Source organism: Cygnus olor, chromosome 3 (assembly GCF_009769625.2).
Source record: "Cygnus olor isolate bCygOlo1 chromosome 3, bCygOlo1.pri.v2, whole genome shotgun sequence".
NCBI lineage: Eukaryota > Metazoa > Chordata > Aves > Anseriformes > Anatidae > Cygnus > Cygnus olor.
The window spans coordinates 77,484,062-77,509,197 of record NC_049171.1 but is presented as its reverse complement, the minus strand read 5'-3'; the positions used below and the strand labels follow the sequence as shown (position 1 = coordinate 77,509,197).

Sequence of the window (25,136 nt, the reverse complement as noted above, 5' to 3'; positions counted from 1 at the left end):
GAAAGTTTGAGGATGGTTGGCAAAGCCATCTGAGTGGTTAGAAAGCTGCCTGGCAGAGAAGGACCTGGGAGTATTGGTTGATAGTTGGCTGAAGATGAGCCAGCAGTGTGCTCAGGTGGCCAAGAAGGCCAACAGCATCCTGGCTTGCATAAGAAACAGTGTGGCCAGCAGGGCTAGGGAAGTGATTGTCCCCCTGTACTCGGCTCTGGTGAGGCCGCACCTCGAGTACTGTGTTCAGTTTTGGGCCCCTCACTACAAGAAGGACATTGAGGGGCTCCAGCAAGTCCAGCGAAGGGCAACGAAGCTGGTGAGGGGTCTGGAGAACAAGCCTTACGAGGAGTGGCTGAGGGAGCTGGGATTGTTCAGTCTGGAGGAGGCTCAGGGGCGACCTTATCGCACTCTACAGGTACCTTAAAGGAGGCTGTAGCAAGGTGGGGGTTGATCTATTCTCCCACATGCCCGGTGACAGGATGAGGGGGAATGGGCTAAAGTTGCGCCAGGGGAGGTTTAGGTTGGATATTAGGAAGAACTTCTTCACCAAAAGGGTTGTTAGGCATTGGAATGGGCTGCCCAGGGAAGTGGTTGAGTCACCATCCCTGGAGGCCTTTAAAAGATGTTTAGATGTAGAGCTTAGGGATATGGTTTAGTGGAGGACTTGCTAGTGTTAGGTCAGAGGTTGGGCTAGGTGATCTTGGAGGTCTCTTCCAACCTAGACGATTCTGTGATTCTGTGATTCTTGCTCTAGGGAGCCTGCTTTGGCAGAGGGGTTGGACCTGATGACCTCTCGAGGTCCCTTCCACCCCTACAATTCTGTGATTCTGTGATTCTGTGAAACCAACATGGGTATGGACAGCAGCAATGTCTGCACTGTCAGTAACAGAGAGACTCTCAGTAACATTTCTTTATTTTCAGATGTTATGCTGCCAGCCGTGGAGTGCCCGCCTAGTGCTGCCGTCGGGGCGGCCTCTTTCGGGGCTGGGGAGAGTCCTGTAGGCTGCTGCTGGCCCTCCTCTTCAGGGCGCGCCGGCGCCCCCCAGGCAAGCAGTCCCTGCCCTGGGCAGAGGGACCTGCTGCCGCCTGCCCTGGCTCCTCAGGTGCCTCCTCCTCTTCTGTGGTGGCAGGGGCACAAGTCTCCCCTGGAGAGGTGGCGTGGCTGTGGGCGGCCACGGGGCTGTCCTCCTGGCCCCCTGCAGCATGGGCGTCCTGGCGGTCACGCTGCCGGCGGATCTCTGTGCTGCACAGCTCCACAGCGGCAGTGATGAGCCGCACCACGAAAGGCAGTGTCTGGTTTTTGAGGCAAGGCTGCAGCGCCCGCACCAAGACCTCCTCGTCAAGACCGTAGACGCACAGGAAGCCGATCACTGTGCTCAGGCCTGCAGCCACCTCCCACCACTCGGAGCCGGAGATTGTCTCCAGCTCCTGCTGCAGCCACGCAAGCAGGGGCTCAACGTTTTCTGGGTGCTCCCGGAAGAACGCTGCCCAGACCTCGGGTGGGAAGCTGAGCTCAGGAGCCCTGGGCACCGGCTCCACAGCCCCCTGCTCATCCTGCTGGCCCTCAGCCAAGTGCTCTGCGGGCTCTGGGACAGCACACTCCAAGTAATCATCGGCCGACCTCACCGAGTACTTGATGGTTTTGATTGTCTCCCTGCAGAAGAGGCACCTTGGATTCTTCTTTGCCCACCGCAGAGCACAGCCATAGCACAGCTGGTGGAGACAGGGGGTCACAAAGGCAACATCATCCCGACCGTCCCCACAGGCTGGGCAGGTCCAGTCCGATGGCATATCCATGACCACCGGGCTCTACAGTGGGCTGGGGAGAGCTGAGGTGAAGAAGCTGCTCCCCTGCCCCGGCGCTGCAGCTGCCAAAGGATGTCTGAATCTGCACAAGGGAGAGAGGCCAAGGTCACTCACTGCCAGGGTGAGCAGAGGCAATGCCCCCCCGGCACCTCCGCAGGAACCCCTCCAACCCCACGTCTGGGCCACCCTGTGCCCCCTGCGGGCTGCCCTGGGGCACGTGTCCCCGCACAGCTCACCTGCGCTGCGCTGTGTCCCGCGGGGCCCCGGCTGCCTGAGCCAGGCAGGGCCAGGGAAACACGGGCAATGACTGTGGGGACGGGCACTGAGAACAGCTGCCGGCGGCCCCACAGCACGGCTCCACCAAATCCTTGCTCAGTGCTCCAAGCCTCGCACACACGCTCAGCAGGAGTCCAGCCACGAGCTAGGCTGACGTGGCCTCTGCTGGTGCCCCAAGATAAGCAGCGAGGGCTACGGGGTCACAGCCCATCGCTCAGTGATGTCACCATGGGTCATCTGCCCCAACAGGGCCTGTAGCACTTTGCCCCACATGTTACAAACACTGTTGGGTTGGGATGGTGTTTTGATGTGTCTTTTTTCTTTAATTTTTTTCACTTTGATTTACCATTAAGTGGCTTGCAAATTGGTTGAACAAGCATGCTAAGAGAGTGGGCATCAGACACAGGACATCTCTTGGGAGGCCAGTAACTAGTAGTGACATAGAAACAAAATGAATGGTTGATACTCCAGAAGGCTGTCTTATCACCTCTCTGCCCCTGCTCCACATGGGGTCCCTCCCACGGGATGCCTGAACTGAGCCTGCAGGGGCTGCCCACAGGCAGCAGCTCTTCAAGAACTGCTCCCACACGGCTCCGTACCACGGCGTCCATCCTTCCCCCAGGAGCAAACTGCTCCAGCACGGGTCCCCCATGGGCGGCAGCTCCCCCCAGACCCCCTGCTCCTGCGTGGGCTCCTCTCCACGGGCTGCAGCTCCGGCCCGGGGCCTGCTTCTGCGGGGGCTCTCCATGGGCCGCAGCCTCCTGCAGGCCACATCCACCTGCTCCACCGGGGGATCCTCCACAGGCTGCAGCGTGGAGATCTGCCCCATGTGGGACCCATGGACTGCAGGGGGACAGCCTGCTCCACCAGGGGCCTCTCCACAGGCCGCAGGGGAACTGCTGCTGCGTGCCTGGAGCACCTCCACTGCCCTTGGGGGCTGCAGGGCTGGATCTCATTCCACACTCTCCCAGCTGCTGTGGTGTAGCAGTTCTTTTCCCTTTCTTAAATATGCTCTCAGAAAGGTGCAAACAACACCACTTGTTGGCTTGTTGGCTTGGCTCTGGCCAGCGGCGGGTCCCTTTTGAAGCAGCTGGAGCTGGCTCTGCTCTGACATGGGGCAGCTGCTGCGCTCTGCTCACATCGGCCACCCCTGCAGGCCCCTGCTGGTAGCCCTTGCCACACAAACCTGATATATATTTGAGAGGTATTAGAGCCCTAGCTAGAATTAGCATAACTTTTATTGACTTTAATAGGAGAGAGCTTGGGCCTTCATTGTCTGTAAAATACCGTCTGCCTGCTACATGCTTGTCTGTGGATTCACTTCATGCCTTACTCTTTCATTGATTTCTGTCTTAGGGAAAAGAAGCATTTCCTTGTTGACAGTGAGATATGGTCCTTCTTTGGGAAGCTTTGCAAGTCTCCAGAAAATAGGAGGATTGGCTGGAGAAATGGAGAAAATCCACTATGAAAATCATTGGACGCAGTCAGTGGAAGTACCAGGAATACAGGATAGAGAAAATCTGAATTTTGTTTTCATGATTAATTGGAAAGGAGCAAAAATAGAAGTAGGCTGTGGCTGTGCCCTCATCTGCCACTGTACCCCCAGGATCCTTTGTGGGTGCGTAGGTGAGCCGTTCATCACATAACCCAACACTGAGAGCAGGGTTCCACATCCTGGTAGTACGTATCTCCTGGAGTTGCATCTTTGAGTCTTCAGAGCAGAAAAGGATGGTGTGCGCTAGTTCCTTCCTTGGTAAACCTTTTTTTTTTTTTCTTTTTTTTTTTTTTTCCCCTATAGCCAGTTATTAAACCAAACAGACTCAGAAAACAAGGGGACCCGAGCTCTGGGGACCCGAGCTCTGGGGACCCGAGCTCTGGGGACCCGAGCTCTGGGGACCCGAGCTCTGGGGACCCGAGCTCTGGGGACCCGAGCTCTGGGGACCCGAGCTCTGGGGACCCGAGCTCTGGGGACCCGAGCTCACGGGACCCGAGCTCACGGGACCCGAGCTCACGGGACCCGAGCTCACGGGACCCGAGCTCACGGGAAGTTGGAGCAGCAATTTTCTCAGGGACCCCCCCCTTTTTTTTTCCCCCTTGCCGTTTGCATTCCCGTGCCTGTAGTGTCCTAGTAGATTTTTCATCCCTTTTTCTGATGTCCTCTGCATGGTCATGTAGGGAAAACCACAGGGTGGCACAGTGTGTGTATTCACTGTTATCTTCATTGCGCAGCAGGACACTTACCTCTGATAACTGAGGCTCTGGTTTGTACAGGTGGGGAGGGAGATCGATTCTCTTTAAGTTGGTGGACCTCTTCCGAAAGTTTCTCCACGGCCCAGACGCAGGCCTCTAGGGAAGAGGACAGACTTTCTTTGTACTGCTTTTGACTTGCATATTGTGAAAACAGTATTTCTTTTATGCACAGCACATTCTCACTATTTCCACTTAGTGAAAGTAACTAACATGCAACAACCAGTATCCATGCAAATCTGTTTCTACTTACCACAAGGCAAAATTTGAGTTCACATTAAAGCACCTTTTTCACGCAGCCTGTTGTTGTATCTTCACAAATACTTCAGAACATTCTTCAAAGTCAGGCTTACCTGTATGCACTTGAGCTTCTGAGGTTGTTGGCTGGTGTTCTGTTGTTTGTTTGGCTGGTGTTTTTTTTTTAGGGCTGGGAAGGGAGCTTAGAATCCATATAAGTAATTTGACTGAAAACAGACAAGGTGAAGGAAGTACTCAAACTCCTCAACATTAAACAGCTGTAGAACCCAGGAACACTTACCTGCTGGCTTCTGAATTTGAGTCACTTCCAAACTGCTTCACAGTGAAGTAGTACCACCAGGGCTTTACTGTACTGAGAAGGCACCACCAACGTAACTAGCTCATGGAGTTTCTAAAACTATTTCACAGAGATGGTAGAAAACATGAAGAAAAAGCAGCCTACTGGGAAACACTGAGTCCATTTCACCCTGAGAGGAAAAGCACCCTAGACAAGCCAAACCTCAAACTCCCCCAGGCAGGCAATTTCCCCCAGCTCCTCATGCTTCCTATATAGCAAAGGTCAAATGATCCACACCTGGCAGATTTCACTTAACAAGGGTGGAGCCGAGAGACCTTGTGGAATAGGCTCTTCTACCTGCCTTCAATGTTTTAAGGTCAATTGCTCCTTATCACTAGGAGAAATAACCTGACAAAGGGCTTAGTGGTTAGAGTTGACCTAATGAATTAACTACAAAAGGTGCACAAGGGTCATATTTCTGTCAGTCATTCTGTGAGGAAAATTAGTACAGAGCCTGGTAAATCAATCAATAAATAAATAAATAAAAGAAATTAAAAAAAAAAAAAAAGAAAATGACCTTAAAGGCAAAATTGCTATCATAGATTTTCATCTGTCTAGTCATGACAGATAAAGAATGTAGCAATCAGAATTCCTTTTCTTGACATTAATGTTATTTAAATTTGCTTTTCTGAGATCTCTTCTTCATGCAGGACTTTTCAAAATCTAGCCCCATGACCTCTGACTACAGTATTTATAGAATCATAGAATATCCTGAGTTGGAAGGGACCCATAAGGATCATCAAGTCCAACCCCTGGCACCGCTCAGGTCTACCCAAAATTTTAGACCATGTGACTAAGTGCACAGTCCAATCGCTTCTTAAATTCAGACAGGCTTGGTGCAGTGACTACTTCACTGCGGAGCCTGTTCCAGTGTGCGACCACCCTCTCGGTGAAGAACCTCTTCCTGATGTCCAGCCTAAACCTCCCCTGCCTCAGCTTAACACTGTTCCTGCGGGTCCTATTGCTGGTGGTTGCGGAGAATAGGTCAGCGCCTGCCTCTCCACTCCCCCTCGCGAGGAAATTGTAGACTGCGATGAGGTGCCCCCTCAGCCTCCTCTTCTCCAGGCTGAACAGGCCAAGTGACCTCAGCCGCTCCTCGTATGTCTTCCCCTCTAGGCCCTTCACCATCTTCGTCGCCCTCCCCTGGACACTCTCCAACAGTTTCACGTCCTTTTTGTACTGTGGAGCCCAGAACTGCACACAGTACTCGAGGTGAGGCCGCACCAGCGCAGAGTAGAGCGGGACAATCACTTCCCTCGACCGACTAGCAATGCCGTGCTTGATGCATCCCAGGGTACAGTTGGCCCTCCTGGCTGCCAGGGCACACGGCTGGCTCATATTCAACTTGCTGTCAACCACAACCCCCAGATCCTTCTCTGCGCGGCTGCTCTCCAGCATCTCGTCGCCCAGCCTGTGCGTATAGCCAGGGTTGCCCCGTCCCAGGTGCAGGACCCGGCACTTGCTTTTGTTAAACTTCATGTGGTTGGTGATCGCCCAGCTCTCCAATCTGTCCAGATCTCTCTGCAAGGCCTTTCCACCCTCAGCCGAGTCTACAACTCCTCCAAGTTTGGTGTCGTCAGCAAATTTGCTCAAAACACCTTCTAGTCCTACATCCAAATCGTTTATAAAAACATTGAAGAGGACTGGCCCTAAAATGGAGCCTTGAGGGACCCCACTAGTGACCATCCGCCAGCCTGATGTGGCCCCATTTACCACAACCCTCTGAGCCCTGCCCGTCAGCCAATTGCTCACCCATAGTATGACTTTTTTGTTTAGTTGTATGCTGGACATTTTGTCCAGTAGGATCCTATGGGAAACCATGTCAAAAGCTTTGCGGAAGTCCAAAAAGATCACATCAGCTGGTTTCCCTTGATCGACTAGATGGGTGATCTTATCATAAAAGGAAACCAAATTTGTTAGGCAGGACCTACCCCTCATGAACCCATGTTGGCTGGGACCAATGACTGCATTGTCCCCCAGGTGCGCTTCAATAACTTCAAGGATCATCTTCTCCATAATTTTACCAGGCACTGACGTGAGACTGACAGGCCTGTAATTGCTAGGGTCTTCTTTCTTGCCCTTCTTGAAAAGTGGCACAACATTTGCCAGCTTCCAGTCTACTGGGACCTCTCCAGATTCCCAAGATCGTTGAAAAATAATTGACAGAGGTCCCGCAGTGACGTCAGCCAGCTCCTTAAGCACCCTGGGATGAATCCCATCCGGACCCATGGACTTGTATGGATCCAGGTGGAGCAGCAAATCCCGCACACGTTCAGGGTCGGTTGGGAGTTTATCATTCCCACTGTCATGATCCTCCAGCTCAGGGCACCCTGGGTGTATTTACTTCGGCTGCATATAAACCATCACGTATAAATGCCATGATCCGGATCCTCACTCACTCTTCAGGTCAAGGACTGGGCTGAAAGTTTTGGCTTCAATTTGGTTACATGCCTCCATTGCTGTTTTCTGGCAGGTCATGGGAAGAAGATTGGCTGGCTTGGGGCAGCTTATGTACACATGGCTTTTAGGCTGCAGCCAAAGTGTTCCTCTAGATCTGAAAGTTTGAGGATGGTTGGCAAAGCCATCTGAGTGGTTAGAAAGCTGCCTGGCAGAGAAGGACCTGGGAGTATTGGTTGATAGTTGGCTGAAGATGAGCCAGCAGTGTGCTCAGGTGGCCAAGAAGGCCAACAGCATCCTGGCTTGCATAAGAAACAGTGTGGCCAGCAGGGCTAGGGAAGTGATTGTCCCCCTGTACTCGGCTCTGGTGAGGCCGCACCTCGAGTACTGTGTTCAGTTTTGGGCCCCTCACTACAAGAAGGACATCGAGGGGCTCCAGCAAGTCCAGCGAAGGGCAACGAAGCTGGTGAGGGGTCTGGAGAACAAGCCTTACGAGGAGTGGCTGAGGGAGCTGGGATTGTTCAGTCTGGAGGAGGCTCAGGGGCGACCTTATCGCACTCTACAGGTACCTTAAAGGAGGCTGTAGCAAGGTGGGGGTTGATCTATTCTCCCACATGCCCGGTGACAGGATGAGGGGGAATGGGCTAAAGTTGCGCCAGGGGAGGTTTAGGTTGGATATTAGGAAGAACTTCTTCACCAAAAGGGTTGTTAGGCATTGGAATGGGCTGCCCAGGGAAGTGGTTGAGTCACCATCCCTGGAGGCCTTTAAAAGATGTTTAGATGTAGAGCTTAGGGATATGGTTTAGTGGAGGACTTGCTAGTGTTAGGTCAGAGGTTGGGCTAGGTGATCTTGGAGGTCTCTTCCAACCTAGACGATTCTGTGATTCTGTGATTCTTGCTCTAGGGAGCCTGCTTTGGCAGAGGGGTTGGACCTGATGACCTCTCGAGGTCCCTTCCACCCCTACAATTCTGTGATTCTGTGATTCTGTGAAACCAACATGGGTATGGACAGCAGCAATGTCTGCACTGTCAGTAACAGAGAGACTCTCAGTAACATTTCTTTATTTTCAGATGTTATGCTGCCAGCCGTGGAGTGCCCGCCTAGTGCTGCCGTCGGGGCGGCCTCTTTCGGGGCTGGGGAGAGTCCTGTAGGCTGCTGCTGGCCCTCCTCTTCAGGGCGCGCCGGCGCCCCCCAGGCAAGCAGTCCCTGCCCTGGGCAGAGGGACCTGCTGCCGCCTGCCCTGGCTCCTCAGGTGCCTCCTCCTCTTCTGTGGTGGCAGGGGCACAAGTCTCCCCTGGAGAGGTGGCGTGGCTGTGGGCGGCCACGGGGCTGTCCTCCTGGCCCCCTGCAGCATGGGCGTCCTGGCGGTCACGCTGCCGGCGGATCTCTGTGCTGCACAGCTCCACAGCGGCAGTGATGAGCCGCACCACGAAAGGCAGTGTCTGGTTTTTGAGGCAAGGCTGCAGCGCCCGCACCAAGACCTCCTCGTCAAGACCGTAGACGCACAGGAAGCCGATCACTGTGCTCAGGCCTGCAGCCACCTCCCACCACTCGGAGCCGGAGATTGTCTCCAGCTCCTGCTGCAGCCACGCAAGCAGGGGCTCAACGTTTTCTGGGTGCTCCCGGAAGAACGCTGCCCAGACCTCGGGTGGGAAGCTGAGCTCAGGAGCCCTGGGCACCGGCTCCACAGCCCCCTGCTCATCCTGCTGGCCCTCAGCCAAGTGCTCTGCGGGCTCTGGGACAGCACACTCCAAGTAATCATCGGCCGACCTCACCGAGTACTTGATGGTTTTGATTGTCTCCCTGCAGAAGAGGCACCTTGGATTCTTCTTTGCCCACCGCAGAGCACAGCCATAGCACAGCTGGTGGAGACAGGGGGTCACAAAGGCAACATCATCCCGACCGTCCCCACAGGCTGGGCAGGTCCAGTCCGATGGCATATCCATGACCACCGGGCTCTACAGTGGGCTGGGGAGAGCTGAGGTGAAGAAGCTGCTCCCCTGCCCCGGCGCTGCAGCTGCCAAAGGATGTCTGAATCTGCACAAGGGAGAGAGGCCAAGGTCACTCACTGCCAGGGTGAGCAGAGGCAATGCCCCCCTGGCACCTCCGCAGGAACCCCTCCAACCCCACGTCTGGGCCACCCTGTGCCCCCTGCGGGCTGCCCTGGGGCACGTGTCCCCGCACAGCTCACCTGCGCTGCGCTGTGTCCCGCGGGGCCCCGGCTGCCTGAGCCAGGCAGGGCCAGGGAAACACGGGCAATGACTGTGGGGACGGGCACTGAGAACAGCTGCCGGCGGCCCCACAGCACGGCTCCACCAAATCCTTGCTCAGTGCTCCAAGCCTCGCACACACGCTCAGCAGGAGTCCAGCCACGAGCTAGGCTGACGTGGCCTCTGCTGGTGCCCCAAGATAAGCAGCGAGGGCTACGGGGTCACAGCCCATCGCTCAGTGATGTCACCATGGGTCATCTGCCCCAACAGGGCCTGTAGCACTTTGCCCCACATGTTACAAACACTGTTGGGTTGGGATGGTGTTTTCATGTGTCTTTTTTCTTTAATTTTTTTCACTTTGATTTACCATTAAGTGGCTTGCAAATTGGTTGAACAAGCATGCTAAGAGAGTGGGGATCAGACACAGGACATCTCTTGGGAGGCCAGTAACTAGTAGTGACATAGAAACAAAATGAATGGTTGATACTCCAGAAGGCTGTCTTATCACCTCTCTGCCCCTGCTCCACATGGGGTCCCTCCCACGGGATGCCTGAACTGAGCCTGCAGGGGCTGCCCACAGGCAGCAGCTCTTCAAGAACTGCTCCCACACGGCTCCGTACCACGGCGTCCATCCTTCCCCCAGGAGCAAACTGCTCCAGCACGGGTCCCCCATGGGCGGCAGCTCCCCCCAGACCCCCTGCTCCTGCGTGGGCTCCTCTCCACGGGCTGCAGCTCCGGCCCGGGGCCTGCTTCTGCGGGGGCTCTCCATGGGCCGCAGCCTCCTGCAGGCCACATCCACCTGCTCCACCGGGGGATCCTCCACAGGCTGCAGCGTGGAGATCTGCCCCATGTGGGACCCATGGACTGCAGGGGGACAGCCTGCTCCACCAGGGGCCTCTCCACAGGCCGCAGGGGAACTGCTGCTGCGTGCCTGGAGCACCTCCACTGCCCTTGGGGGCTGCAGGGCTGGATCTCATTCCACACTCTCCCAGCTGCTGTGGTGTAGCAGTTCTTTTCCCTTTCTTAAATATGCTCTCAGAAAGGTGCAAACAACACCACTTGTTGGCTTGTTGGCTTGGCTCTGGCCAGCGGCGGGTCCCTTTTGAAGCAGCTGGAGCTGGCTCTGCTCTGACATGGGGCAGCTGCTGCGCTCTGCTCACATCGGCCACCCCTGCAGGCCCCTGCTGGTAGCCCTTGCCACACAAACCTGATATATATTTGAGAGGTATTAGAGCCCTAGCTAGAATTAGCATAACTTTTATTGACTTTAATAGGAGAGAGCTTGGGCCTTCATTGTCTGTAAAATACCGTCTGCCTGCTACATGCTTGTCTGTGGATTCACTTCATGCCTTACTCTTTCATTGATTTCTGTCTTAGGGAAAAGAAGCATTTCCTTGTTGACAGTGAGATATGGTCCTTCTTTGGGAAGCTTTGCAAGTCTCCAGAAAATAGGAGGATTGGCTGGAGAAATGGAGAAAATCCACTATGAAAATCATTGGACGCAGTCAGTGGAAGTACCAGGAATACAGGATAGAGAAAATCTGAATTTTGTTTTCATGATTAATTGGAAAGGAGCAAAAATAGAAGTAGGCTGTGGCTGTGCCCTCATCTGCCACTGTACCCCCAGGATCCTTTGTGGGTGCGTAGGTGAGCCGTTCATCACATAACCCAACACTGAGAGCAGGGTTCCACCGAATTAGTACAGAGCCTGGTAAATAAATAAATAAATAAATAAATAAAAGAAATTAAAAAAAAAAAAAAAGAAAATGACCTTAAAGGCAAAATTGCTATCATAGATTTTCATCTGTCTAGTCATGACAGATAAAGAATGTAGCAATCAGAATTCCTTTTCTTGACATTAATGTTATTTAAATTTGCTTTTCTGAGATCTCTTCTTCATGCAGGACTTTTCAAAATCTAGCCCCATGACCTCTGACTACAGTATTTATAGAATCATAGAATATCCTGAGTTGGAAGGGACCCATAAGGATCATCAAGTCCAACCCCTGGCACCGCTCAGGTCTACCCAAAATTTTAGACCATGTGACTAAGTGCACAGTCCAATCGCTTCTTAAATTCAGACAGGCTTGGTGCAGTGACTACTTCACTGCGGAGCCTGTTCCAGTGTGCGACCACCCTCTCGGTGAAGAACCTCTTCCTGATGTCCAGCCTAAACCTCCCCTGCCTCAGCTTAACACTGTTCCTGCGGGTCCTATTGCTGGTGGTTGCGGAGAATAGGTCAGCGCCTGCCTCTCCACTCCCCCTCGCGAGGAAATTGTAGACTGCGATGAGGTGCCCCCTCAGCCTCCTCTTCTCCAGGCTGAACAGGCCAAGTGACCTCAGCCGCTCCTCGTATGTCTTCCCCTCTAGGCCCTTCACCATCTTCGTCGCCCTCCCCTGGACACTCTCCAACAGTTTCACGTCCTTTTTGTACTGTGGAGCCCAGAACTGCACACAGTACTCGAGGTGAGGCCGCACCAGCGCAGAGTAGAGCGGGACAATCACTTCCCTCGACCGACTAGCAATGCCGTGCTTGATGCATCCCAGGGTACAGTTGGCCCTCCTGGCTGCCAGGGCACACGGCTGGCTCATATTCAACTTGCTGTCAACCACAACCCCCAGATCCTTCTCTGCGCGGCTGCTCTCCAGCATCTCGTCGCCCAGCCTGTGCGTATAGCCAGGGTTGCCCCGTCCCAGGTGCAGGACCCGGCACTTGCTTTTGTTAAACTTCATGTGGTTGGTGATCGCCCAGCTCTCCAATCTGTCCAGATCTCTCTGCAAGGCCTTTCCACCCTCAGCCGAGTCTACAACTCCTCCAAGTTTGGTGTCGTCAGCAAATTTGCTCAAAACACCTTCTAGTCCTACATCCAAATCGTTTATAAAAACATTGAAGAGGACTGGCCCTAAAATGGAGCCTTGAGGGACCCCACTAGTGACCATCCGCCAGCCTGATGTGGCCCCATTTACCACAACCCTTTGAGCCCTGCCCGTCAGCCAATTGCTCACCCATAGTATGACTTTTTTGTTTAGTTGTATGCTGGACATTTTGTCCAGTAGGATCCTATGGGAAACCATGTCAAAAGCTTTGCGGAAGTCCAAAAAGATCACATCAGCTGGTTTCCCTTGATCGACTAGATGGGTGATCTTATCATAAAAGGAAACCAAATTTGTTAGGCAGGACCTACCCCTCATGAACCCATGTTGGCTGGGACCAATGACTGCATTGTCCCCCAGGTGCGCTTCAATAACTTCAAGGATCATCTTCTCCATAATTTTACCAGGCACTGACGTGAGACTGACAGGCCTGTAATTGCTAGGGTCTTCTTTCTTGCCCTTCTTGAAAAGTGGCACAACATTTGCCAGCTTCCAGTCTACTGGGACCTCTCCAGATTCCCAAGATCGTTGAAAAATAATTGACAGAGGTCCCGCAGTGACGTCAGCCAGCTCCTTAAGCACCCTGGGATGAATCCCATCCGGACCCATGGACTTGTATGGATCCAGGTGGAGCAGCAAATCCCGCACACGTTCAGGGTCGGTTGGGAGTTTATCATTCCCACTGTCATGATCCTCCAGCTCAGGGCACCCTGGGTGTATTTACTTCGGCTGCATATAAACCATCACGTATAAATGCCATGATCCGGATCCTCACTCACTCTTCAGGTCAAGGACTGGGCTGAAAGTTTTGGCTTCAATTTGGTTACATGCCTCCATTGCTGTTTTCTGGCAGGTCATGGGAAGAAGATTGGCTGGCTTGGGGCAGCTTATGTACACATGGCTTTTAGGCTGCAGCCAAAGTGTTCCTCTAGATCTGAAAGTTTGAGGATGGTTGGCAAAGCCATCTGAGTGGTTAGAAAGCTGCCTGGCAGAGAAGGACCTGGGAGTATTGGTTGATAGTTGGCTGAAGATGAGCCAGCAGTGTGCTCAGGTGGCCAAGAAGGCCAACAGCATCCTGGCTTGCATAAGAAACAGTGTGGCCAGCAGGGCTAGGGAAGTGATTGTCCCCCTGTACTCGGCTCTGGTGAGGCCGCACCTCGAGTACTGTGTTCAGTTTTGGGCCCCTCACTACAAGAAGGACATCGAGGGGCTCCAGCAAGTCCAGCGAAGGGCAACGAAGCTGGTGAGGGGTCTGGAGAACAAGCCTTACGAGGAGTGGCTGAGGGAGCTGGGATTGTTCAGTCTGGAGGAGGCTCAGGGGCGACCTTATCGCACTCTACAGGTACCTTAAAGGAGGCTGTAGCAAGGTGGGGGTTGATCTATTCTCCCACATGCCCGGTGACAGGATGAGGGGGAATGGGCTAAAGTTGCGCCAGGGGAGGTTTAGGTTGGATATTAGGAAGAACTTCTTCACCAAAAGGGTTGTTAGGCATTGGAATGGGCTGCCCAGGGAAGTGGTTGAGTCACCATCCCTGGAGGCCTTTAAAAGATGTTTAGATGTAGAGCTTAGGGATATGGTTTAGTGGAGGACTTGCTAGTGTTAGGTCAGAGGTTGGGCTAGGTGATCTTGGAGGTCTCTTCCAACCTAGACGATTCTGTGATTCTGTGATTCTTGCTCTAGGGAGCCTGCTTTGGCAGAGGGGTTGGACCTGATGACCTCTCGAGGTCCCTTCCACCCCTACAATTCTGTGATTCTGTGATTCTGTGAAACCAACATGGGTATGGACAGCAGCAATGTCTGCACTGTCAGTAACAGAGAGACTCTCAGTAACATTTCTTTATTTTCAGATGTTATGCTGCCAGCCGTGGAGTGCCCGCCTAGTGCTGCCGTCGGGGCGGCCTCTTTCGGGGCTGGGGAGAGTCCTGTAGGCTGCTGCTGGCCCTCCTCTTCAGGGCGCGCCGGCGCCCCCCAGGCAAGCAGTCCCTGCCCTGGGCAGAGGGACCTGCTGCCGCCTGCCCTGGCTCCTCAGGTGCCTCCTCCTCTTCTGTGGTGGCAGGGGCACAAGTCTCCCCTGGAGAGGTGGCGTGGCTGTGGGCGGCCACGGGGCTGTCCTCCTGGCCCCCTGCAGCATGGGCGTCCTGGCGGTCACGCTGCCGGCGGATCTCTGTGCTGCACAGCTCCACAGCGGCAGTGATGAGCCGCACCACGAAAGGCAGTGTCTGGTTTTTGAGGCAAGGCTGCAGCGCCCGCACCAAGACCTCCTCGTCAAGACCGTAGACGCACAGGAAGCCGATCACTGTGCTCAGGCCTGCAGCCACCTCCCACCACTCGGAGCCGGAGATTGTCTCCAGCTCCTGCTGCAGCCACGCAAGCAGGGGCTCAACGTTTTCTGGGTGCTCCCGGAAGAACGCTGCCCAGACCTCGGGTGGGAAGCTGAGCTCAGGAGCCCTGGGCACCGGCTCCACAGCCCCCTGCTCATCCTGCTGGCCCTCAGCCAAGTGCTCTGCGGGCTCTGGGACAGCACACTCCAAGTAATCATCGGCCGACCTCACCGAGTACTTGATGGTTTTGATTGTCTCCCTGCAGAAGAGGCACCTTGGATTCTTCTTTGCCCACCGCAGAGCACAGCCATAGCACAGCTGGTGGAGACAGGGGGTCACAAAGGCAACATCATCCCGACCGTCCCCACAGGCTGGGCAGGTCCAGTCCGATGGCATATCCATGACCACCGGGCTCTACAGTGGGCTGGGGAGAGCTGAGGTGAAGAAGCTGCTCCCCTGCCCCGGCGCTGCAGCTGCCAAAGGATGTCTGAATCTCCACAAGGGAGAGAGGCCAAGGGTGAGGAAGCATTTCCTTGTTGACAGTGAGATATGGTCCTTCTTTGGGAAGCTTTGCAAGTCTCCAGAAAATAGGAGGATTGGCTGGAGAAATGGAGAAAATCCACTATGAAAATCATTGGACGCAGTCAGTGGAAGTACCAGGAATACAGGATAGAGAAAATCTGAATTTTGTTTTCATGATTAATTGGAAAGGAGCAAAAATAGAAGTAGGCTGTGACTGTGCCCTCATCTGCCACTGTACCCCCAGGATCCTTTGTGGGTGCGTAGGTGAGCCGTTCATCACATAACCCAACACTGAGAGCAGGGTTCCACATCCTGGTAGTACGTATCTCCTGGAGTTGCATCTTTGAGTCTTCAGAGCAGAAAAGGATGGTGTGGGCTAGTTCCTTCCTTAGTAAACCTTTTTTTTTTCTTTTTTTTTTTCCCCCTATAGCCAGTTATTAAACCAAACAGACTCAGAAAACAAGGGGACCAGAGCTCTGGGGACCAGAGCTCTGGGGACCAGAGCTCTGGGGACCAGAGCTCTGGGGACCAGAGCTCTGGGGACCAGAGCTCTGGGGACCAGAGCTCACGGGACCAGAGCTCACGGGACCAGAGCTCACGGGACCAGAGCTCTGGGGACCAGAGCTCTGGGGACCAGAGCTCTGGGGACCAGAGCTCACGGGACCAGAGCTCTCGGGACCAGAGCTCACGGGACCAGAGCTCACGGGACCAGAGCTCTGGGGACCAGAGCTCTGGGGACCAGAGCTCTGGGGACCAGAGCTCTGGGGACCAGAGCTCTGGGGACCAGAGCTCTGGGGACCAGAGCTCTGGGGACCAGAGCTCACGGGACCAGAGCTCACGGGACCAGAGCTCTGGGGACCAGAGCTCTGGGGACCAGAGCTCTGGGGACCAGAGCTCTGGGGACCAGAGCTCTGGGGACCAGAGCTCTGGGGACCAGAGCTCTGGGGACCAGAGCTCTGGGGACCAGAGCTCTGGGGACCAGAGCGCTGGGGACCAGAGCTCTGGGGACCAGAGCTCTGGGGACCAGAGCTCTGGGGACCAGAGCTCTGGGGACCAGAGCTCTGGGGACCAGAGCTCTGGGGACCAGAGCTCTGGGGACCAGAGCTCTGGGGACCAGAGCTCTGGGGACCAGAGCTCTGGGGACCAGAGCTCTGGGGACCAGAGCTCTGGGGACCAGAGCTCTGGGGACCAGAGCTCTGGGGACCAGAGCTCTGGGGACCAGAGCTCTGGGGACCAGAGCTCTGGGGACCAGAGCTCTGGGGACCAGAGCTCTGGGGACCAGAGCTCTGGGGACCAGAGCTCTGGGGACCAGAGCTCTGGGGACCAGAGCTCTGGGGACCAGAGCTCTGGGGACCAGAGCTCTGGGGACCAGAGCTCTGGGGACCAGAGCTCTGGGGACCAGAGCTCTGGGGACCAGAGCTCTGGGGACCAGAGCTCTGGGGACCAGAGCTCTGGGGACCAGAGCTCTGGGGACCAGAGCTCTGGGGACCAGAGCTCTGGGGACCAGAGCTCTGGGGACCAGAGCTCTGGGGACCAGAGCTCTGGGGACCAGAGCTCTGGGGACCAGAGCTCTGGGGACCAGAGCTCTGGGGACCAGAGCTCACGGGACCAGAGCTCACGGGACCAGAGCTCACGGGACCAGAGCTCACGGGACCAGAGCTCACGGGACCAGAGCTCACGGGACCAGAGCTCACGGGACCAGAGCTCACGGGACCAGAGCTCACGGGACCAGAGCTCACGGGACCAGAGCTCACGGGACCAGAGCTCACGGGACCAGAGCTCACGGGACCAGAGCTCACGGGACCAGAGCTCACGGGACCAGAGCTCACGGGACCAGAGCTCACGGGACCAGAGCTCACGGGAAGTTGGAGCAGCAATTTTCTCAGGGACCCCCCCCTTTTTTTTTCCCCCTTGCCGTTTGCATTCCCGTGCCTGTAGTGTCCTAGTAGATTTTTCATCCCTTTTTCTGATGTCCTCTGCATGGTCATGTAGGGAAAACCACAGGTGGCACAGTGTGTGTATTCACTGTTATCTTCATTGCGCAGCAGGACACTTACCTCTGATAACTGAGGCTCTGGTTTGTACAGGTGGGGAGGGAGATCGATTCTCTTTAAGTTGGTGGACCTCTTCCGAAAGTTTCTCCACGGCCCAGACGCAGGCCTCTAGGGAAGAGGACAGACTTTCTTTGTACTGCTTTTGACTTGCATATTGTGAAAACAGTATTTCTTTTATGCACAGCACATTCTCACTATTTCCACTTAGTGAAAGTAACTAACATGCAACAACCAGTATCCATGCAAATCTGTTTCTACTTACCACAAGGCAAAATTTGAGTTCGCATTAAAGCACCTTTTTCACGCAGCCTGTTGTTGTATCTTCACAAATACTTCAGAACATTCTTCAAAGTCAGGCTTACCTGTATGCACTTGAGCTTCTGAGGTTGTTGGCTGGTGTTCTGTTGTTTGTTTGGCTGGTGTTTTTTTTTTTAGGGCTGGGAAGGGAGCTTAGAATCCATATAAGTAATTTGACTGAAAACAGACAAGGTGAAGGAAGTACTCAAACTCCTCAACATTAAACAGCTGTAGAACCCAGGAACACTTACCTGCTGGCTTCTGAATTTGAGTCACTTCCAAACTGCTTCACAGTGAAGTAGTACCACCAGGGCTTTACTGTACTGAGAAGGCACCACCAACGTAACTAGCTCATGGAGTTTCTAAAACTATTTCACAGAGATGGTAGAAAACATGAAGAAAAAGCAGCCTACTGGGAAACACTGAGTCCATTTCACCCTGAGAGGTAAAGCACCCTAGACAAGCCAACCTCAAACTCCCCCAGGCAGGCAATTTCCCCCAGCTCCTCATGCTTCCTATATAGCAAAGGTCAAATGATCCACACCTGGCAGATTTCACTTAACAAGGGTGGAGCCGAGAGACCTTGTGGAATAGGCTCTTCTACCTGCCTTCAATGTTTTAAGGTCAATTGCTCCTTATCACTAGGAGAAATAACCTGACAAAGGGCTTAGTGGTTAGAGTTGACCTAATGAATTAACTACAAAAGGTGCACAAGGGTCATATTTCTGTCAGTCATTCTGTGAGGAAAATTAGTACAGAGCCTGGTAAATAAATAAATAAATAAATAAATAAAAGAAATTAAAAAAAAAAAAAAAGAAAATGACCTTAAAGGCAAAATTGCTATCATAGATTTTCATCTGTCTAGTCATGACAGATAAAGAATGTAGCAATCAGAATTCCTTTTCTTGACATTAATGTTATTTAAATTTGCTTTTCTGAGATCTCTTCTTCATGCAGGACTTTTCAAAATCTAGCCCCATGACCTCTGACTACAGTATTTATAGAATCATAGAATATCCTGAGTTGGAAGGGACCCATAAGGATCATCAAGTCCAACCCCTGGCACCGCTCAGGTCTACCCAAAATTTTAGACCATGTGACTAAGTGCACAGTCCAATCGCTTCTTAAATTCAGACAGGCTTGGTGCAGTGACTACTTCACTGCAGAGCCTGTTCCAGTGTGCGACCACCCTCTCGGTGAAGAACCTCTTCCTGATGTCCAGCCTAAACCTCCCCTGCCTCAGCTTAACACTGTTCCTGCGGGTCCTATTGCTGGTGGTTGCGGAGAATAGGTCAGCGCCTGCCTCTCCACTCCCCCTCGCGAGGAAATTGTAGACTGCGATGAGGTGCCCCCTCAGCCTCCTCTTCTCCAGGCTGAACAGGCCAAGTGACCTCAGCCGCTCCTCGTATGTCTTCCCCTCTAGGCCCTTCACCATCTTCGTCGCCCTCCCCTGGACACTCTCCAACAGTTTCACGTCCTTTTTGTACTGTGGAGCCCAGAACTGCACACAGTACTCGAGGTGAGGCCGCACCAGCGCAGAGTAGAGCGGGACAATCACTTCCCTCGACCGACTAGCAATGCCGTGCTTGATGCATCCCAGGGTACAGTTGGCCCTCCTGGCTGCCAGGGCACACGGCTGGCTCATATTCAACTTGCTGTCAACCACAACCCCCAGATCCTTCTCTGCGCGGCTGCTCTCCAGCATCTCGTCGCCCAGCCTGTGCGTATAGCCAGGGTTGCCCCGTCCCAGGTGCAGGACCCGGCACTTGCTTTTGTTAAACTTCATGTGGTTGGTGATCGCCCAGCTCTCCAATCTGTCCAGATCTCTCTGCAAGGCCTTTCCACCCTCAGCCGAGTCTACAACTCCTCCAAGTTTGGTGTCGTCAGCAAATTTGCTCAAAACACCTTCTAGTCCTACATCCAAATCGTTTATAAAAACATTGAAGAGGACTGGCCCTAAAATGGAGCCTTGAGGGACCCCACTAGTGACCATCCGCCAGCCTGATGTGGCCCCATTTACCACAACCCTTTGAGCCCTGCCCGTCAGCCAATTGCTCACCCATAGTATGACTTTTTTGTTTAGTTGTATGCTGGACATTTTGTCCAGTAGGATCCTATGGGAAACCATGTCAAAAGCTTTGCGGAAGTCCAAAAAGATCACATCAGCTGGTTTCCCTTGATCGACTAGATGGGTGATCTTATCATAAAAGGAAACCAAATTTGTTAGGCAGGACCTACCCCTCATGAACCCATGTTGGCTGGGACCAATGACTGCATTGTCCCCCAGGTGCGCTTCAATAACTTCAAGGATCATCTTCTCCATAATTTTACCAGGCACTGACGTGAGACTGACAGGCCTGTAATTGCTAGGGTCTTCTTTCTTGCCCTTCTTGAAAAGTGGCACAACATTTGCCAGCTTCCAGTCTACTGGGACCTCTCCAGATTCCCAAGATCGTTGAAAAATAATTGACAGAGGTCCCGCAGTGACGTCAGCCAGCTCCTTAAGCACCCTGGGATGAATCCCATCCGGACCCATGGACTTGTATGGATCCAGGTGGAGCAGCAAATCCCGCACACGTTCAGGGTCGGTTGGGAGTTTATCATTCCCACTGTCATGATCCTCCAGCTCAGGGCACCCTGGGTGTATTTACTTCGGCTGCATATAAACCATCACGTATAAATGCCATGATCCGGATCCTCACTCACTCTTCAGGTCAAGGACTGGGCTGAAAGTTTTGGCTTCAATTTGGTTACATGCCTCCATTGCTGTTTTCTGGCAGGTCATGGGAAGAAGATTGGCTGGCTTGGGGCAGCTTATGTACACATGGCTTTTAGGCTGCAGCCAAAGTGTTCCTCTAGATCTGAAAGTTTGAGGATGGTTGGCAAAGCCATCTGAGTGGTTAGAAAGCTGCCTGGCAGAGAAGGACCTGGGAGTATTGGTTGATAGTTGGCTGAAGATGAGCCAGCAGTGTGCTCAGGTGGCCAAGAAGGCCAACAGCATCCTGGCTTGCATAAGAAACAGTGTGGCCAGCAGGGCTAGGGAAGTGATTGTCCCCCTGTACTCGGCTCTGGTGAGGCCGCACCTCGAGTACTGTGTTCAGTTTTGGGCCCCTCACTACAAGAAGGACATCGAGGGGCTCCAGCAAGTCCAGCGAAGGGCAACGAAGCTGGTGAGGGGTCTGGAGAACAAGCCTTACGAGGAGTGGCTGAGGGAGCTGGGATTGTTCAGTCTGGAGGAGGCTCAGGGGCGACCTTATCGCACTCTACAGGTACCTTAAAGGAGGCTGTAGCAAGGTGGGGGTTGATCTATTCTCCCACATGCCCGGTGACAGGATGAGGGGGAATGGGCTAAAGTTGCGCCAGGGGAGGTTTAGGTTGGATATTAGGAAGAACTTCTTCACCAAAAGGGTTGTTAGGCATTGGAATGGGCTGCCCAGGGAAGTGGTTGAGTCACCATCCCTGGAGGCCTTTAAAAGATGTTTAGATGTAGAGCTTAGGGATATGGTTTAGTGGAGGACTTGCTAGTGTTAGGTCAGAGGTTGGGCTAGGTGATCTTGGAGGTCTCTTCCAACCTAGACGATTCTGTGATTCTGTGATTCTTGCTCTAGGGAGCCTGCTTTGGCAGAGGGGTTGGACCTGATGACCTCTCGAGGTCCCTTCCACCCCTACAATTCTGTGATTCTGTGATTCTGTGAAACCAACATGGGTATGGACAGCAGCAATGTCTGCACTGTCAGTAACAGAGAGACTCTCAGTAACATTTCTTTATTTTCAGATGTTATGCTGCCAGCCGTGGAGTGCCCGCCTAGTGCTGCCGTCGGGGCGGCCTCTTTCGGGGCTGGGGAGAGTCCTGTAGGCTGCTGCTGGCCCTCCTCTTCAGGGCGCGCCGGCGCCCCCCAGGCAAGCAGTCCCTGCCCTGGGCAGAGGGACCTGCTGCCGCCTGCCCTGGCTCCTCAGGTGCCTCCTCCTCTTCTGTGGTGGCAGGGGCACAAGTCTCCCCTGGAGAGGTGGCGTGGCTGTGGGCGGCCACGGGGCTGTCCTCCTGGCCCCCTGCAGCATGGGCGTCCTGGCGGTCACGCTGCCGGCGGATCTCTGTGCTGCACAGCTCCACAGCGGCAGTGATGAGCCGCACCACGAAAGGCAGTGTCTGGTTTTTGAGGCAAGGCTGCAGCGCCCGCACCAAGACCTCCTCGTCAAGACCGTAGACGCACAGGAAGCCGATCACTGTGCTCAGGCCTGCAGCCACCTCCCACCACTCGGAGCCGGAGATTGTCTCCAGCTCCTGCTGCAGCCACGCAAGCAGGGGCTCAACGTTTTCTGGGTGCTCCCGGAAGAACGCTGCCCAGACCTCGGGTGGGAAGCTGAGCTCAGGAGCCCTGGGCACCGGCTCCACAGCCCCCTGCTCATCCTGCTGGCCCTCAGCCAAGTGCTCTGCGGGCTCTGGGACAGCACACTCCAAGTAATCATCGGCCGACCTCACCGAGTACTTGATGGTTTTGATTGTCTCCCTGCAGAAGAGGCACCTTGGATTCTTCTTTGCCCACCGCAGAGCACAGCCATAGCACAGCTGGTGGAGACAGGGGGTCACAAAGGCAACATCATCCCGACCGTCCCCACAGGCTGGGCAGGTCCAGTCCGATGGCATATCCATGACCACCGGGCTCTACAGTGGGCTGGGGAGAGCTGAGGTGAAGAAGCTGCTCCCCTGCCCCGGCGCTGCAGCTGCCAAAGGATGTCTGAATCTGCACAAGGGAGAGAGGCCAAGGTCACTCACTGCCAGGGTGAGCAGAGGCAATGCCCCCCCTGGCACCTCCGCAGGAACCCCTCCAACCCCACGTCTGGGCCACCCTGTGCCCCCTGCGGGCTGCCCTGGGGCACGTGTCCCCGCACAGCTCACCTGCGCTGCGCTGTGTCCCGCGGGGCCCCGGCTGCCTGAGCCAGGCAGGGCCAGGGAAACACGGGCAATGACTGTGGGGACGGGCACTGAGAACAGCTGCCGGCGGCCCCACAGCACGGCTCCACCAAATCCTTGCTCAGTGCTCCAAGCCTCGCACACACGCTCAGCAGGAGTCCAGCCACGAGCTAGGCTGACGTGGCCTCTGCTGGTGCCCCAAGATAAGCAGCGAGGGCTACGGGGTCACAGCCCATCGCTCAGTGATGTCACCATGGGTCATCTGCCCCAACAGGGCCTGTAGCACTTTGCCCCACATGTTACAAACACTGTTGGGTTGGGATGGTGTTTTGATGTGTCTTTTTTCTTTAATTTTTTTCACTTTGATTTACCATTAAGTGGCTTGCAAATTGGTTGAACAAGCATGCTAAGAGAGTGGGCATCAGACACAGGACATCTCTTGGGAGGCCAGTAACTAGTAGTGACATAGAAACAAAATGAATGGTTGATACTCCAGAAGGCTGTCTTATCACCTCTCTGCCCCTGCTCCACATGGGGTCCCTCCCACGGGATGCCTGAACTGAGCCTGCAGGGGCTGCCCACAGGCAGCAGCTCTTCAAGAACTGCTCCCACACGGCTCCGTACCACGGCGTCCATCCTTCCCCCAGGAGCAAACTGCTCCAGCACGGGTCCCCCATGGGCGGCAGCTCCCCCCAGACCCCCTGCTCCTGCGTGGGCTCCTCTCCACGGGCTGCAGCTCCGGCCCGGGGCCTGCTTCTGCGGGGGCTCTCCATGGGCCGCAGCCTCCTCCAGGCCACATCCACCTGCTCCACCGGGGGATCCTCCACAGGCTGCAGCGTGGAGATCTGCCCCATGTGGGACCCATGGACTGCAGGGGGACAGCCTGCTCCACCAGGGGCCTCTCCACAGGCCGCAGGGGAACTGCTGCTGCGTGCCTGGAGCACCTCCACTGCCCTTGGGGGCTGCAGGGCTGGATCTCATTCCACACTCTCCCAGCTGCTGTGGTGTAGCAGTTCTTTTCCCTTTCTTAAATATGCTCTCAGAAAGGTGCAAACAACACCACTTGTTGGCTTGTTGGCTTGGCTCTGGCCAGCGGCGGGTCCCTTTTGAAGCAGCTGGAGCTGGCTCTGCTCTGACATGGGGCAGCTGCTGCGCTCTGCTCACATCGGCCACCCCTGCAGGCCCCTGCTGGTAGCCCTTGCCACACAAACCTGATATATATTTGAGAGGTATTAGAGCCCTAGCTAGAATTAGCATAACTTTTATTGACTTTAATAGGAGAGAGCTTGGGCCTTCATTGTCTGTAAAATACCGTCTGCCTGCTACATGCTTGTCTGTGGATTCACTTCATGCCTTACTCTTTCATTGATTTCTGTCTTAGGGAAAAGAAGCATTTCCTTGTTGACAGTGAGATATGGTCCTTCTTTGGGAAGCTTTGCAAGTCTCCAGAAAATAGGAGGATTGGCTGGAGAAATGGAGAAAATCCACTATGAAAATCATTGGACGCAGTCAGTGGAAGTACCAGGAATACAGGATAGAGAAAATCTGAATTTTGTTTTCATGATTAATTGGAAAGGAGCAAAAATAGAAGTAGGCTGTGGCTGTGCCCTCATCTGCCACTGTACCCCCAGGATCCTTTGTGGGTGCGTAGGTGAGCCGTTCATCACATAACCCAACACTGAGAGCAGGGTTCCACCGAATTAGTACAGAGCCTGGTAAATAAATCAATCAATAAATAAATAAATAAAAGAAATTAAAAAAAAAAAAAAAAGAAAATGACCTTAAAGGCAAAATTGCTATCATAGATTTTCATCTGTCTAGTCATGACAGATAAAGAATGTAGCAATCAGAATTCCTTTTCTTGACATTAATGTTATTTAAATTTGCTTTTCTGAGATCTCTTCTTCATGCAGGACTTTTCAAAATCTAGCCCCATGACCTCTGACTACAGTATTTATAGAATCATAGAATATCCTGAGTTGGAAGGGACCCATAAGGATCATCAAGTCCAACCCCTGGCACCGCTCAGGTCTACCCAAAATTTTAGACCATGTGACTAAGTGCACAGTCCAATCGCTTCTTAAATTCAGACAGGCTTGGTGCAGTGACTACTTCACTGCGGAGCCTGTTCCAGTGTGCGACCACCCTCTCGGTGAAGAACCTCTTCCTGATGTCCAGCCTAAACCTCCCCTGCCTCAGCTTAACACTGTTCCTGCGGGTCCTATTGCTGGTGGTTGCGGAGAATAGGTCAGCGCCTGCCTCTCCACTCCCCCTCGCGAGGAAATTGTAGACTGCGATGAGGTGCCCCCTCAGCCTCCTCTTCTCCAGGCTGAACAGGCCAAGTGACCTCAGCCGCTCCTCGTATGTCTTCCCCTCTAGGCCCTTCACCATCTTCGTCGCCCTCCCCTGGACACTCTCCAACAGTTTCACGTCCTTTTTGTACTGTGGAGCCCAGAACTGCACACAGTACTCGAGGTGAGGCCGCACCAGCGCAGAGTAGAGCGGGACAATCACTTCCCTCGACCGACTAGCAATGCCGTGCTTGATGCATCCCAGGGTACAGTTGGCCCTCCTGGCTGCCAGGGCACACGGCTGGCTCATATTCAACTTGCTGTCAACCACAACCCCCAGA

The 25,136-nt window shown here is 54.0% G+C and overlaps 3 protein-coding genes across 3 annotated transcripts; all 3 read right to left on the bottom strand.

Moving 5' to 3' along the window:
- Window positions 1-927: 927 nt before the first annotated feature.
- On the bottom strand, window positions 928-2,461 carry LOC121067734. Its single transcript, XM_040552569.1, has 2 exons — window positions 2,034-2,461; window positions 928-1,879 (listed from the first exon to the last, which is right to left on the bottom strand). Exon 2 carries the CDS (start codon window positions 1,786-1,788, stop codon window positions 943-945), a length of 846 nt encoding a protein of 281 aa, XP_040408503.1. The 5' UTR covers window positions 1,789-1,879; window positions 2,034-2,461; the 3' UTR covers window positions 928-942.
- A 5,937-nt stretch (window positions 2,462-8,398) lies between these two features.
- LOC121067725 lies at window positions 8,399-10,077 on the bottom strand. The gene is made up of 2 exons (XM_040552553.1): window positions 9,505-10,077; window positions 8,399-9,350 (listed from the first exon to the last, which is right to left on the bottom strand). Exon 2 carries the CDS (start codon window positions 9,257-9,259, stop codon window positions 8,414-8,416), a length of 846 nt encoding a protein of 281 aa, XP_040408487.1. The 5' UTR covers window positions 9,260-9,350; window positions 9,505-10,077; the 3' UTR covers window positions 8,399-8,413.
- An 11,305-nt stretch (window positions 10,078-21,382) lies between these two features.
- Window positions 21,383-22,917, bottom strand: LOC121067740. Its single transcript, XM_040552575.1, has 2 exons — window positions 22,490-22,917; window positions 21,383-22,334 (listed from the first exon to the last, which is right to left on the bottom strand). Exon 2 carries the CDS (start codon window positions 22,241-22,243, stop codon window positions 21,398-21,400), a length of 846 nt encoding a protein of 281 aa, XP_040408509.1. The 5' UTR covers window positions 22,244-22,334; window positions 22,490-22,917; the 3' UTR covers window positions 21,383-21,397.
- Between the last annotated feature and the right edge of the window lie 2,219 nt (window positions 22,918-25,136).

What these genes read in the sequence shown, in the direction of transcription:
- LOC121067725 (XM_040552553.1), bottom strand. Translation starts at nt 9,259, where the DNA reads ATGGATATGCCATCGGACTGGACCTGCCCAGCCTGTGGGGACGGTCGG.
- LOC121067734 (XM_040552569.1), bottom strand. Translation starts at nt 1,788, where the DNA reads ATGGATATGCCATCGGACTGGACCTGCCCAGCCTGTGGGGACGGTCGG.
- LOC121067740 (XM_040552575.1), bottom strand. Translation starts at nt 22,243, where the DNA reads ATGGATATGCCATCGGACTGGACCTGCCCAGCCTGTGGGGACGGTCGG.